Source organism: Anoplophora glabripennis, unplaced genomic scaffold (assembly GCF_000390285.2).
Source record: "Anoplophora glabripennis isolate ALB-LARVAE unplaced genomic scaffold, Agla_2.0 scaffold640, whole genome shotgun sequence".
Classification (NCBI taxonomy): Eukaryota; Metazoa; Arthropoda; class Insecta; order Coleoptera; family Cerambycidae; genus Anoplophora; species Anoplophora glabripennis.
In genome coordinates, this window is record NW_019416735.1 from 54,071 (window position 1) to 69,583 (window position 15,513).

At 33.0% G+C, this 15,513-nt stretch overlaps 1 protein-coding gene across 3 annotated transcripts in view; it reads right to left on the bottom strand.

Annotated features, from left to right (window-relative positions):
• Nucleotides 1–611: 611 nt before the first annotated feature.
• LOC108911052 (peptide transporter family 1) overlaps nucleotides 612–15,513 on the bottom strand; it is a 26,236-nt gene continuing 11,334 nt past the window's right edge. For 2 of the 3 annotated variants that reach the window (XM_018715878.1, XM_018715877.1), the window contains exons 2-9: nucleotides 13,021–13,094; nucleotides 3,924–4,002; nucleotides 2,970–3,473; nucleotides 2,524–2,606; nucleotides 1,725–2,443; nucleotides 1,399–1,576; nucleotides 1,052–1,300; nucleotides 612–994 (exon numbers count right to left, since the gene is read on the bottom strand). In XM_018715878.1, the coding sequence (XP_018571394.1) occupies nucleotides 791–994; nucleotides 1,052–1,300; nucleotides 1,399–1,576; nucleotides 1,725–2,443; nucleotides 2,524–2,606; nucleotides 2,970–3,473; nucleotides 3,924–4,002; nucleotides 13,021–13,094 (2,090 nt within the window). In that variant the 3' untranslated portion in view covers nucleotides 612–790. Of the gene's footprint in view, nucleotides 995–1,051; nucleotides 1,301–1,398; nucleotides 1,577–1,724; nucleotides 2,444–2,523; nucleotides 2,607–2,969; nucleotides 3,474–3,923; nucleotides 4,003–9,935; nucleotides 10,173–13,020; nucleotides 13,095–15,513 lie in introns of those variants that run through there. The other variant, XM_018715879.1, reaches the window with a different exon arrangement.

Below are 15,513 nucleotides of genomic sequence, written 5' to 3' on the forward strand. Positions count from 1 at the left end.
ACTGCGTCGTAGAATTGTTCATTTTAGTCTATGGTAGGTACTGATTATAGGTCTGTAGTTCAAAGATCATTGATATAAAAATATGAGATCTGTAAACTCAATGCAGTATTTAGATCGTTGGGTAAACTGTAAAGTCTCTGGATTGACCATGTATCAATTGTGTCCTAAAATGATGGTTGTGCAAATGTTATATTGTGTTTGATGTATCTAAATATTTTATTGCATTTTGACTATTATTTATTTATTCTCTGCTTTATAAAAAGTTTTCTTAATTTTGTTAAAATATTTGAAAAACAATTTATTTTAATCAAATCTGAATCTCCTGTTAATGTTTTTTTAAAATGTTGATTCTGGGGCCTCGACAATGCTTTAGACATCTTTAAAACGTTTAAAAATGTTATATTTCGTCGAACATTTTTAAATTGTGAATTCGATGTATGGGTGAAAGAGGGAGACTATTGTCGCATTAATTGAAATAGAGTTTTTAACTAACGTATTGTTGGAAACAACTACTCTGCGGACTAATGCTGGAAGGAGCTTTAGTCTTCAGAGTAGTTGTTTCTCGTACGGAATTTTTTGTCGGTTATAAAAGGTAAACACAAAATAAAGGATATCAATAATTTAGCATTTTATTTCTTTTTAATAAAAGAAAATATATTTACATATGTATATACATAACATTTTTCACTTTATCTAACTTCAGTCAATAAATAATGTGATTCCAGATTAAGGGGGTAGGTACTTAAATTATTTCAAACGTTTAAACGCTATTTCATCCGTTAGACAAACTTTATTCCTTTGCAGTGGAATTGTCGACTGACGTAAACGACGGGTTTTCGATTCCGTTCGACAATTTTTTGGTTTCCGCGTCTTCTCTGTTGAGTTCCTCGGTTTCCGTATCCTCTGGAATGACGTAAGTGTACCTCATCGCCAAGAAAGTGAACAGCAAGATATCCACCACCATCAGACCGGTGTAAAGGAAGAAATCGTTGGACTGAAAGAAAAAAAAACAATATTCGATTGCAGTGAATGACTCGATCTAAGTACATACCTGTTTGTCGAATATTTTGGCGGACTCGATGATGACGATGATGAGATTGCCAAACGCCGTGGTGAGAAGGAAGCAGGCAGTCATCAGCGACTTCATCGAAACGGGAGCTTGCGAATACGAAAACTCCAAACCGGTTATGGAGAACATGATTTCCGCAGCGGTTATGATGATGTACTGCGGGAGCAACCACAGCATGTGCACGCTGTTTGGTTCGGTCACCGTGACGGTTTCAAAGTTAGCCGTGGCGTGCTGTAAGTGTAAATTCAATATTAATTTTAAATACAATCTTCGGAGGACGTTTCGAACGTCAAGCATGAAATAAAGACATCGTTCTGCGATTTTCTTACGTTAATCATGACTGTGTACGTTCCTCCCAACTTGAACGTTGTGGTCCCTTCGAAGCCTTCGATGCTGTAAGATCCGGGGGAGGATAAACTTTTTAAAGAATCATCCCCGTTTTCAACACTCAGGGATTCGTCACCACTAGAATATGTTATATTCGCAGTGGAGCTGTATGACAGAGTTCTGGAAAGAAGTTAATTTAAATTAAAATTTATATGTCCCGGAGTACAGAGCCATGAACGATTATAAGCCACGTGGCCAGTGACTTTGGCAAATAAGATTAAGGTTATGTTAAAACATATCTTTATGTTTCACCGGGTCACCAGCTTACCTGATTTTCGGATATCCATCCTCGCTCTTCTCCACATCGTCCGCATAGTAACTCACTCCAGTATCAGACAGATAAAAGCCGAAAGCCTTTCCATCTTCCAGTAGAAATGACGTCTCTTCCTCATTGAAAGTAAACTGGACCGAGTTATTTCCGCTGAAGGAAATATCTCTATTCACGTAGTAACCGTACTGGGGCAGGGATCCGGAGATACCTAACTCTGAAGATTCGAACGTAAGGTTCCCACTCGACGGGTTGTACACCCTGACTTGAATATTGCCGCTGGACGGCACCACGGGGTAGGTTGCCTCCAAGGCGATCGATATCAACGCCGATACACAAAAAGCGACTGCCGCGAGGAAACCCCCGCAGGCCATACGCTGGAGGGGGGTCTTCAGGAAGTTGCATTTCGCGAATACGGGATACACCACGTAACTGAACAGGGGGATGAACGCTAGGATCAGGAGCGGGTTGATGACTTGCATCTGATCGGGGAGGATGGTGTAGAATCCGATGTTGCCGTCCATTCGAACCGCTTGGAAGGTCCAGCCGGAGCCCTGTTGGTCGTACAACGCCCAGAAGATCGGTAAGGGGATGTAGATGATGAGCACCTTCAAGGTAGCTTTGATGTCGTTCACCATTTTCGCGCCGAATCTAGGTTCGGCGTGGTCCAGCCAGTGCTCTTTTTTCTCTGAAGACTTGCACTTCTGGGATATGGCGTGCTGGAATTGCGGAAATATGCTCGATTACAGTATCTTATAGAATCGAAAAAATTGTACTGTTTGGTGTAAGAGATACTTACTGAGATACATTTGGTTACTTGCACGATCAGGTTGCCTTCTGGTTTCTTGATTTTGTAGAGGGGTTTTCCGAGACCGAAAATGACTGGAAATCGAAATTAGCAGTGAATAATTTCCACTTTATTTTGATGAAATACTACTGTATATCTTTAGATACTTGAAGGTAGCATAAAATATTCTTTCAAATGATGTGTCGTACAGGATGTTTATTCAAAATTTTCTTTCAGTTAACACGTCTAAAATTAACACGTCTAAAGTTAACACGTCCAAAATTAACACGTCTAAAATTAACACGTCTAAAATTAACACGTCTAAAGTTAACACGTCTAAAATTAACACGTCTAAAATTAATTACTTTAAATAAGGCATCTAAAAAAATCAGTACATTCAAAGTAAAACCCAATTTCTTAGCCTTACTTTCACAAATTAAAACACGTTGGCTACTCACCAATGGAGATGATCATGAGGGCCCCGGGGACGGCGAAAGCCAAAGGAAAACAGCTCTCTTGGTCGAAGCAGTGCACGTTGTTTCTCAAAATCGGCGTCAGGAAGGTGGAGATCAAACTACCCGCGTTAATGGCGAAATAGAACAGCGAGAAGAACCTCGACAGCTGCAACTCCTGCTGGGGAAGGACGAACTGATCGCCCCCGAAGGCGGACACGCACGGTTTGATGCCGCCGGTGCCGAAGGCGATCAGCACCAGCCCGAATATCGAGAATCCCGCCTGCGGAAGACCTATGGGTTCGGCGGACGCGAGGGCTAAGAGGATGCTGCCCGTGGCGTACACCATCGACACGTAGAATATCGTGTTGAATTTGCCCAGGAAGCTGTCGGACAGGATGGCCCCGAGGATAGGGAAGAAGTACACCAGGACGGTGAAGGCGTGGTATACGATTTTGGCGTCCGCCTCGCTGTAGAGTAGTATGTTGGTGAGGTAGAGGACGAGGATGGCTGGAAGAAAATCCTTGGTTTACAAAATAAAGTATTTAAAAGTACGCTGCCTAACTTTCACCACGGTAGAACGCTTTGTTTTAAAAAAAATACTTTTATTAAGACTTACGCCTATGCTAACAAAAAAATTCGTGAAGCTATTTGATAATAAGTACCAGTTTTCTTAAAAAAAAAATGTAAAACAGTGTACGAGACACCTGTTAAAAATATTCAAGTATTGAGAAACCTCGTTACTGATTCGTGTTTGTTGTTTACAGTAAAGAAAATCATAAATGATACGGACTGTACATATAAAGCAAAATACTTGCATACATATTAGCCTTGAACACTTGTTTTATCCACATTACGTGTTACAAAAGTAATTGGAATTCCATATTGCAACATTAAACGAAAACTTGTGAGTACTAATTGGTAAAAATAAATTAATAAAGACATTTTGTGTATACTTACTTCGCATTCCATAATAACTGAACCTTTCACAAAACTCATTGCTGACGATGAAGAACACCGACTTGGGATACGGTAATTTCTGCAAAAAAAATATAACTTTAGGTAACGAAACTAGGGCGGTGCAATATATTATTTTTTTTTAAATAGCCAATGCCACACCCTGTGGAAACGAAATTTCAACATGAAATTGTGTATTCCATGTTTAGCCTATGCTAAAGTCTTCAGCAGACTCTATTTTACTTAGGTTTTTCTTTCATGTTTTTTATTTCGGTTAACTCGAAACGACGCAATAAAAAAACATTGTAAATCCAATGCCACGTTGACGGTACTCATTATTAGTGTTATATTTGACAACGCCTTGTTTCATTTGTTATTACTGCCCAATTGTAAGGCTGACCTTGACATTGACACCTAGGGCAATGTACATTATCGTCTGTAAGCGACTTCAATCTATAAGACTTCATTTTTAAACCGATCCTTTTGCAAAATCGTGTGGGTTGTTTTCATTTTACGTTAACCACACTACCAGGTGTTGTGGATGACTAAGTCAAAAAGGAACTTTATTCTTGCTAAATACATACGATGATTCTAAAAAATAACGACTTTTTTTCTTATATAAGATGATTCGATGAAAAATTATGTAGGAATAAATTAATTTCTACTGGAACAAAATAATCTGGGTATATGGAGCTGTTTAATACGCGATTAGTTGATCTTGACCTTCGGTGTCTCTTTAGAGTTAATTTTTAATAAAATTACCCTTGTCGTATTGGCATATCTGGCACGTTAAGTGATTCCCAATAAACATGTGGGTCATGGCGAAACTAATCGTTTTAATAATGGTTTTCCACCATATCGACAAGGTATTTGAACCGCAACGAATGCAAAACTACATATTTTCAACAAATCTCGCCGTTTGCGGACGTAAAAATTGAGCGCAAATGGATATTTATTTATATAAATAAGCGAGTGAATATTAAAGGGCTAACTAAAGGCTAACAACGTTTATAGGCAAATAAATGGGTAAAGAACCTTGCAAAACGGTTTAAAAATTGGTAGTAGTACCGGTTTGCAGGAATCTGGGTCGTTTGCGTAATCAAGTGACTTAATAAATCAAGTTCTTCCAATGCGATTTGATACTGCATAACATTCGTATGTGTCCAAAGGAACAGTTACATTTTTATGCCAGTAATTATTTCGATAGATTATTAAAATGCAATTGGTGTTGTAGCGGAAACAACCTTCATTAGAGTATGTTTATTAACCTTCAACAAGTAAGTAGTATATAAAAATACAATGCTTTATTGATTTTCTTTTCAAGACTTCAAAATTTCAGTCCAGGAAACTTAGAAAAACACGCAATATGTTATGAATATAATCAATACCATACGTGTTTCATTAATATTTTTTATGATCCGTGGGTATGAAAAAGGAACATGTTTAAAAACCTGAGATACGTCAATCTATCACGTATAATTGTTTCATTACATAGAGACATGAAAAACAATAAGCTTGAAATAAGTTAAACAAATAAATTAGTTAGAGTTTGGGTATTTACCTTCACTGGGCAAATTGCTAAGTAGGTACATACAGTAACAGGTTATTTAATTAGCGTAGGTATTATTGGCACTTCTTTCTACGAAATTGTTAGATTGGTACACTTTGTTCGATGCGGGAATCTAAATATTGCAGTCTACGATTTAATACAATTTATTTTTTTTTTGACTTGTGAAATAGAATTTCAGCTTGCATCGTAAAGATTCAGAAAAACAAACAAATAACTTTATTGTTGAAGTCATCTGAACCGTTAATATTGTTCTGATTTTGATAAAAAAATGTGTTACTAAATTGTATGCAGATAAAGTAAGAATAATTTACTTACGTAAAATGTATGCACTTTTTATAAAGTGATTCTTTTGGTAATTGATTGTGAAATGTTGTGCGGACATTTTGTTTTACGTTTCTTGGAATTTCTAATATGTTTGCGTTTATGTTTGTACATAATGATTTCCCACTTTACAAATGTTAACATTGTTAACGGCGTTGGAAACCCTGATCTCTGTTTGATGTTTAGGAAACATAGTGTTGTGACTGATAAGCGAAGTAATTGTTGTATACATGCAGAATTCTCGAAATATTTGCATAAATTGCGTGTGATAAAGTGCTATTTCCAGTAAAAGTTGCAATTTGTTCTAAATAATTCCAAAAAACGCGAATAAATAAATACATAAGGAGTACATTATCGGGTTTTTTAAATATTTTTTTTATCAGAATATCTTGACATTCCAGATGAGTCACGTGAACAAGTTCAATTTTATTCGTTTATTTTCTATTTTAGAAATTAGTTTCAATTAAAAATCCAATGATACATTTACATTTACTTTAATTGAAATAAGTAATGAAGGAAAAATGTCATTGGAATGCTTATTGTAAATTATAATCTGCTGCTTTTGAAATATTTTGGGGGTGGTTCGCAATTTGAGGAAATTTGAATGCAATCGGAAGCGACTTTGACGTACTTTGTGGTATTCTAAAGCAGTTCTGATGCTTTTTAAAGCCGTATTTTGACTTATTGTTATATGATTCTAAAGTCAGTTCGATGATTGTGTATCTACCCCTCAGTAAAAACGAACTTCTTCCTGTCGCGTCTAAACTGATTGCACTTGCTTATAGAGAAAGCGCGGCACACTTAGATTTCTACTCGTTCTACTTATAAATTTTAATTATTACTGATCATTTGCGTCCTAAATATTTCTCCTTAAATAGTAACCTAAGTAATAACTAACGATCAAAAATCGACTTATTTTGCACTACATTTGTGAATAATTAGGTGTAACCGTTACAAACTGACTACTGAAAAAACATTTAGTATTTATACATAATTTAAGGCATTTTTAGAACATATTGAACTAACACAGAATCAAGAACTTTCGCTTTCATATCTTTTCACTTCGGTTTGTTTACGATTTCGGTAATTTAAAATTCAAATAAATTTTCTTCTATAATGTCGATAGGCATACCCAATACTTAATTAAAAAGATGCAAATTAAATTACTAATAAAGTAAGGCGATGTTTAATTTATTGAAAATGATGTCATACATATTAATATTGATAATTCAACACAAAATACAATTACATAGTTTTTGTTTTCGTTTCGGACTAATGTAAATGCTTAATTAATGAAAGGAATCCCCAGTTTATGAACTAAGCTGCATATCGTTGGCATTTCCTAATTATAAGAAGCCTGCAATACATTTTTTTGTTTTAAATAATCAGACCCTTCGACCAATTTAATGACACTTGTCAATATTTCTCTTCTAAAACATGTCTTCTAGGTGTGGTTGCGTATTTCGTAGATGCGAACCTGTATTTTAAATAGATTTATGTTGAAACTGAAGGTCGTTTGGTGCTTGAGGCGTGCTGCTGATTTAGTTTCTAACAGAAAGTTGTACCTGATGTATACGGTTTGTAGATAACTGTTTTTCGTGAATATCCAATAATTCTTCAAATTCATTACAATCAAATATAGATTGAAACAATTAACAATATTTTCCTTGGTATCATTTTATGACTACTTATTAAGTAAATCGTTTTTATTGCTTGCATCTGGAAATATGGGGGAATTTTATAGATCTGGAGATATAACATAACATGGATGTGTCAGGAAATATCTCTGTTTCGTGGAATTTAAAAAGAAATTACAATTGTAATCGGTAAACAGACTCTAATTTCCGTAGCGAAATAAAGTTTACAGATATTAGAAAAAAAAATAGAAACCGTTTTTATTTTAATTCTGCTGTTGTTGTTTTTAACTGGCTGTGCTATATAAACTTGTTTCACTGTTTCTGACTGAAAATAATATTATTCTCTCCTAAACCAAAGATCTCGCAGTATCTATAACTACGCTGCTTTTATTTGAAACAAAAAAATTAGGAAAAATAGGAATTGATATAGATTTTACAAATATGCAACTAGGAACCTGGTACAGCAATTTTTTTGTCAACATATCCCAATATAGTTTGTGTTACGAAGTTTGAAATAATGATAACTGTACCAGGTTTTTTATATACCTATGTTTCTTACAAAAAAAAGCTGAACAGTTCAAAATGTAAACCGTAAATTCGAACTGCATCAAATGCAATTCGATCCTTGTCTCATAGATTGAAAATTTCCCAAACGTTTAAAAATTACTTTCATTATTCACAAAGCGTAAAGTACTTTGTCGATTAACTAATTATTACCAAATATAAATTAACTTTTTGTTAAAGAAAAAACAAATATATGCATACCAAAACACACAACTTAAAACTTTATGTAAGTAAGTAGATATTATTTAAAGTCTTTGTTAATTATTGTCTTATTGTTGCTACAATGTATATTTGTTAATTTTTTATGGCTATAAAAGTTTATCTGGAGAAATTCGTGTTTATAGTGACTTTGCAGTTTTTTATCTTAAAGTATACAAACCTACAGGGTGATACGAGAAATTCTCTCTTTTCTATTTTGATATACTTCATTTAAGTATCGCACTCTATTTAAAAAAAATTAAGCTGATTCAAATCTTTACATAATATGGAGCCAAACAATATTTTCCATACCAGAAATTTAGGTATGCAAAATGTTCTAACCGCTGCTCAGACAAGATTCCTAAATGTAGATATTGGGGGTAACTATGTGCTCCATAGGTCATAATTATGTCTGGACTAGCATTGAATTATACCAAAATAAAAACTAATAATGATACCTATATTTAAATATATAATTANTAAAATTGATGGTTTTCCCTGCAAGGTGAAAAAACTGTTTTCCTGACTTATTTGTTTAAATAGAAAAGTTAGCTAATAAAAGTTTTTGACTCACGAGATGAGACGTCCTTTAGACGACAATTTTACAATAATCTCGCGGATAGCACTTTTTTCGAGTAAAAAATTTAATTTGCTTGGTCTATACCTACTTATTTGTATTTTATATTAAACGATTTTCTGGCAGAATTTAACAAGCAATCTAGCGCGCCTAGAATCAGCGGATATTTGGCAACACTGTGAGAAATTATTTACTTCGTGAGCAACAACTGGTGCAGAAATATTTGTCTTGAAATGTGGACGATAGAAAATTGTATTTAAATATTATNTTTGTCGATTAACTAATTATTACCAAATATAAATTAACTTTTTGTTAAAGAAAAAACAAATATATGCATACCAAAACACACAACTTAAAACTTTATGTAAGTAAGTAGATATTATTTAAAGTCTTTGTTAATTATTGTCTTATTGTTGCTACAATGTATATTTGTTAATTTTTTATGGCTATAAAAGTTTATCTCGAGAAATTTGTGTTTATAGTGACTTTGCAGTTTTTTATCTTAAAGTATACAAACCTACAGGGTGATACGAGAAATTCTCTTTTTTCTATATTGATATACTTCATTTAAATATCGCACTCTATTTAAAAAAAATTAAGCTGATTCAAATCTTTACATATGAAGCCAAACAATATTTTCGATACCAGAAATTTAGGTATGCAAAATGTTCTAACCGCTGCTCAGACAAGATTCCTAAATGTAGATATGGGGGGTGTGCTCCATAGGTCATAATTATGTCTGGACTAGCATTGAATTATACCAAAATAAAAACTAATAATGATACCTATATTTAAATATATAATTAATAGAAAAACACATACCTCATATACTGAAATTGGTAAATAATGCAATCATTCAAAGAAATATATTGTATTCCTGTTATTTTATGACAAAGATCAATCACGTAAAAAAGCCAATTTTTTATTTTTGATAATAGAATATATTTTTTTAAAAATATGCAGTTTATACATGAAACGAACTAAAAATGTATAATTCTATCAGAATATGGAAGCCTTTGCTTTGATGATGAATGCCCGGTTTTTGCTCAGGTTGGTAAGATTGTGAATACTTACTGAAATTAAAAACTCTACTTTAGTTAGATTAGTTTTAGTAGACTCTAGTTTTTCAGGAAAAAAAAATCTTTTACCTCTTGCTTCTCGATACCCATATTTCGCAGTAAAAAAATCTACCTTCACAGTCTATCACAAGTAAATTCTACAATATCACAGACGAAATAAATAAACCGACGCAACTGAACGGCTTACAGTTCCATTTTCTACGCGCTACTTCAGGAAACGCTGTATTGAAATACCCAGAGACGTGTTACAGTAGCCGGATGAGGTATGGGACATAAAATAGTACCATACCCGCGGTGGTTTGACAGTGACTGAATACATGGTTTGAGAAGTACACTCGATATGACTGACAGCAACGGCGAGCTGGTAAGGGAACCTTAATTACTGTTTACAAATAAGTGTTCACCGGGTAGATCGGCAAGTCTGGGAGGATTACCTTCTCAACGCGATATAGACGTATATGGGGTATGACGCAGAAAATTGAGGAAAATTATGAAGGCATACATATATAAACATTTTTGTATTTGTTTTTTTTTTTCTTAAGATTTAACTGAATATATTACTAGCCTTGCAATTCTACCACAAGGTATTGCCATTTATGCTTCGTTATCTACTGTAGTTGAGCTTCGAAGGAAATATTTAGATCGAAATTTCTTGCCATACAGCAAAAAGTTATATCTTTTTAAAGACAATGTGCCGCGAGTGGACCTTTACAGTAAAACCATGATCCGACTTCAATTCATAGCCTCAGAGATCGCCTGATCCCCATCCCCAAACTTTGTACAATATCTGTAATTTTAGGAGTAATTTATAATGTTTCTGAACATATATTTATGTAAACGAAAAGATTATCAGAACATGTACGGTAAATTGCAGGAACATATCTACCTCTTAAACCCATCATTCTAAATTAAAGGCTATCCTAAACAAATTGGGTACCTACTTCAGGTTGGGCGGCCATTTTGCCGAAGGAATTTTTTAAACGGCAATTATCGCAAGTTGATTCAGTGAGCAGCGTACACGCTAGATGATGAAATGCAACCTCTCGAGTTAAAACATTTCTCGTACAATACGAAACAGATTTTCAATGAACTAAAAATATCGTTTGTAACTGATAGAAGAGTAGTACGAATTCGTTTTTACATATAACAGTTCAATTAATGTGTTGCAAGTGGGTCGTAGCTAACACAAGCGAACTAACAAAATTTTGAATAAAAAATCTCGTTTTTTTAGTGATTTTAACGCCAGATTTTCGATATATAACCTAAAAATACGAAAGGCGGTTATTATGAGGTTTTGTTACATCACGAAGTAAAACGATTTTCCTAAAACTAACGAAATTCTTTATGGCAACTGAAAGCACTTCTCTATCCATTCAAATTCCATTTTGGATCGTTCGAATATTTCCTTTCCTCTCCGAGAAATCTTCTCCTGAAATTGATTTGTTTCTTCTTTCGGTTAGAATAATGTCTAACACCTGATAACTGAAAAACATATTCTTTTCGTAGTAATTAATATTTGCCAATTTCATGATAAATTGCGGCGTAGACAGAATTTTTTCCAATATTTAGCACAATCAAAATATTATCAGTTCAATAGACCACTTCTACTTAATAACGCGACTAATAAAAGGAATAATGACGCCATCGGTGTTATAATTAAAAAAAGTTTCTGTAGGTACACGTAACTAAATGAAACTAGGAATTTCTAACGGGTAGTTTGTAGGTACTTATAACGTTATTAAATGTTAATTTGCCATTGTTTTAAACGCCATAACTGTTTATCTCTTTCGAGACAACTAAATAATAAAAAAAAACAGCCACGGAGTAATTATTATTGTTCCGTGGTAGGTATTGTTTGTTCATTGGCATACGCCGCACATTCATTTTTTCTTGGTCGTGGGAAAAATACATAGTTTTGAACGCTTGTAAGACTGATTTAAACAGTAAACCACAGTAATAAGAGCACTGTGAAAACCACAGTAATACTGAAATGTATGAAGGTTATACTATTCTCAGATTACCAACATACCGCCCTGATCTCACCCCTGATGAACTTGTTTGGGTGTCAAAATTCAAAATTTTATTTTTCTCAAATTTATTACTAGAACTACTTATTTAATAAATAGTTAATAAATACATTTTATTGTCCACTGTCATTAAATAGGGTCAAATACAGATAAATCTACTTTAAAATCGGCATAAATAGAGTGAAGGTAATAGCAGGTAATTCGCTCATAAGTTTAAATGTAATGCAAAGCCTTCGTTACATACTAACTATATTGAGAAAAGTAAGTAAAATTTTTTATAGGAGGTACTGTTAAGGTCTTCTGTATCTATCACTCTATATTGCGGACCCTCTTCTTAATCTGCGTATCTCACGGATATCTCAAGTTTAGTCAACTACCTATATATTATTTTAATGTTTTTGAATTGGTGGAGTTATACATAAAAAAACATTAAAAATGAATCGTCAACAGCATTCTTCTGTACTGTAATGTTCAATCAAGTAACGCTAATTTTCTTGATCTTATTTTGTATATAATTGGTCCATTAACTAATGTTTATTTATTAAGTGGGCATCAATCATTTAAAAAAGTAGGTCTTCTAAAATATTTATGATTGTTGTTTTGTCTGCGTTTATATTCGATTAAACTGAATTTACTTAACTCTTGTTATTCAAAAGTAAATAATAAATACCTAAATATTTTATATAAAACTTATTTAGATATAGGTATGATTGACACAAGTAATAAAATACCTAATTTACAGAAAATAAGTACCTTTCTTGTATATTTCATTTGAAATACAAAGAAAATTTTGTTTCAAGAGCAGATTCTGGTCCACTAGAAATTGTTTCTTTTTAATTGACAAAAGGTTGCTTTTCTGATCTAGTATTTGCATCTCAGAAACGATGAAGGACAAGACTTAGATACATTAAAAATTATTACATTTCAATCGATACGGATCTGCTTTTATGTTTTATCACCGATATCGACTTATTAGGATTTTTATCTTTATGGGACATTATTGCAAAAAGACAAAGGTTTTTGTTATCTCTAGATATACCTTAAGCCCTGATGAAGATGTACTTAAGTATCAAGTAGGCATTCCGTTTTACGATTATAATTAAGATTAAAAAACGTTACAAACTTACCTCCTCATTGTTCTCTTCATCCGTCTGTCTGTTCGTCGGGTTGTCTTGGGGGTTTTCTTTGGTATCATTTGGTTCTAAAACATAGCGGTACATTAAAAAATAAGTCGACAGTTGAACAATCTGGTAATTATCAGTAAACTATTATTTTACGCTTCAATTAACTTTGATGAGAATACTTATTAAAAGTTCAAGGCCAACTCCATATGATTTTAATGTAGGTCAGAATCCAAAATATCAATCAGTAAGCTAAATAATGTCTCATAAGTCATAAACTATCTACGTAGGTGTTTATGTAAATGCTAATTATTTAGCAAAAGTGACGTGGGAGAAAATACAGAGTGGCCAATTCTGAATTGGGACGTCCTTCTGATTTTTTTTGAGTCGCACTATTTTTTATATATCCCTATAGTGATAGAGGCTTTATCTGTGTACTTGTCGAACTAATTTGGCGGTCTAGTATTTTATATGCATACCGTCAAAAGAGGTTTTCAAATCGTTTGTTTGTGAAATTATGTTCATATATATTAACTTGTTTTTATTTTCGTTTTTAAAGTTTTTTTACACTTTTTTTTAACACCCTATATAAAAAAAACATTATAATTCCTAGTGGGCAGACTACACTGTAAAAGTATATCAGCGGACTGGTGACAAACTGAGAATTATGCATCTCGAACTTATTATAAATGTTTTTAGGTTATTTTGTAATGTCATTGCTCTATTCTTGCAAAAATTGGACGCCTCTGTATGCGAATTATTTGTGTCAAGGCATTTTGACAAATCTTTATCGTCATTATTAGTATGGATCGAGAAAACAACAAATAAAAGTAGGATATATCGAAAAAAAATGCAAATTGGAGCGTTTTTATTAATTTTAACTATCTTCTGAATGAAGAGAGATGCAAGTTTCCATAAGAAAGGCTAAAAGACGGCTATTCTTGTAAGATACCCATTGCCCATTGTCTCGTAACTTGATTCGCTTATTGGAAAATTATTCCGATATATATTAACAATTTTTTTTCTGTGTGACACATCGGAAAGCAGCAGATATATTTTACTTTCGACCTACTCGGTCGTTACATCAACACGTATTTAATTTATCCGAGCTTCAGTGGTTCCACCAACTTTTGGCGTACTGATATTAACATGTGGAACACGAAACTGATTAATTGGTTACCAGCTAGCTGAAATAACTGGTCGTGCTGGTCCCAGATCTGTTATTTCATTTCTTACGTAACGCGTTGTTTGTTTTATTCATGCGGTTATTTTCTACGATTCAAAGTCGAACACACGAGACAAAATAGTGTATTTACCACAACTGTACGCAGTGATTTAATATACCGAATTTATTTCCATCTTCATTTTTCTTTTACAGCAAAAAAAAAACGTTAAAGAACGTGATACGCATACACTTGCATTTAACGACAAAAGTGCCCAGAAATTACATTATTTCGGCGACAAACAACGAGAAAATCATAGTTTGACTGACGAGAGAGCTTAGTAACTGTTACAAGTTCAGCGTTAAAAGAGAAAAAAGGCAGTGATTCTGGTTATTTATGTTTTTCACCTACAAAACTACGAAAACAATATTTACACCGGTAAGGTATTATTCGTATCAGCTTTCTAGATTTACATCGACATTATGTTGATAACTTATCGTAGTTTCTTGTTACTGTAATATTTACTCCAATTTTTATTTTTATTTATGTAAGATTTGGCGAAACAAATGCGTGTCGTTTCTAGTTAACTGTTTACTAGTACAATTTTGATTAAGTTACTGATGAAGCGAATAATAATTGAGACTAATTTGTACCAGTATTTTCCTATTAAAATGGTCAAAGAAGCCGGTTCTATTTTAACATCTGAAAAATAAACGTCAGGCGAATGCTTTTTATTATAAAAAATGTTAACTAGAAATACACTACCGGCGCGGCGGTCGGAGGCGTTCAGTTCAAATTGATGCGCGCTGTAAATCTTGCAATATCTCGGCTTCTATTCATCCTACGATGAAACTTATTTTTTTTAATTTGGGGTAGCTCGACGAAAAAATAACAATGGGCTTATTTACGAATTAGTAGAATAGACCTGAAACCCAGAAAAAATGCATTTTTTATACTTAATTCTTTTTAATTTACAAAAATGTCACAAAAATTATTGTTAAACGAAATATTAATTAAAATTTCAATTTCGGAATTATTTTACTATTATTAAATAAATAAATGAAGCTATTGTTCATTTAAAAAGTTATGTTTTTACATATTAAGGTAAAGTAAGCTTGTTTTATCAATATTTTGTTAGCTATTTAATTACGATTTAATTGTAAAATTAAAGTCAAAATTCACAAATTATTTTCAAATTATTATTTATTGTTAAAAGATTTAAAAAAGGATAAAAAGCATTTGAATTTATTACAAAATTCTCAAAATTAAAAAATATTAATAAAAATAATGCGGTCGATAAAATTACAATTTTAACTTCTTGAAATTTTAATATATG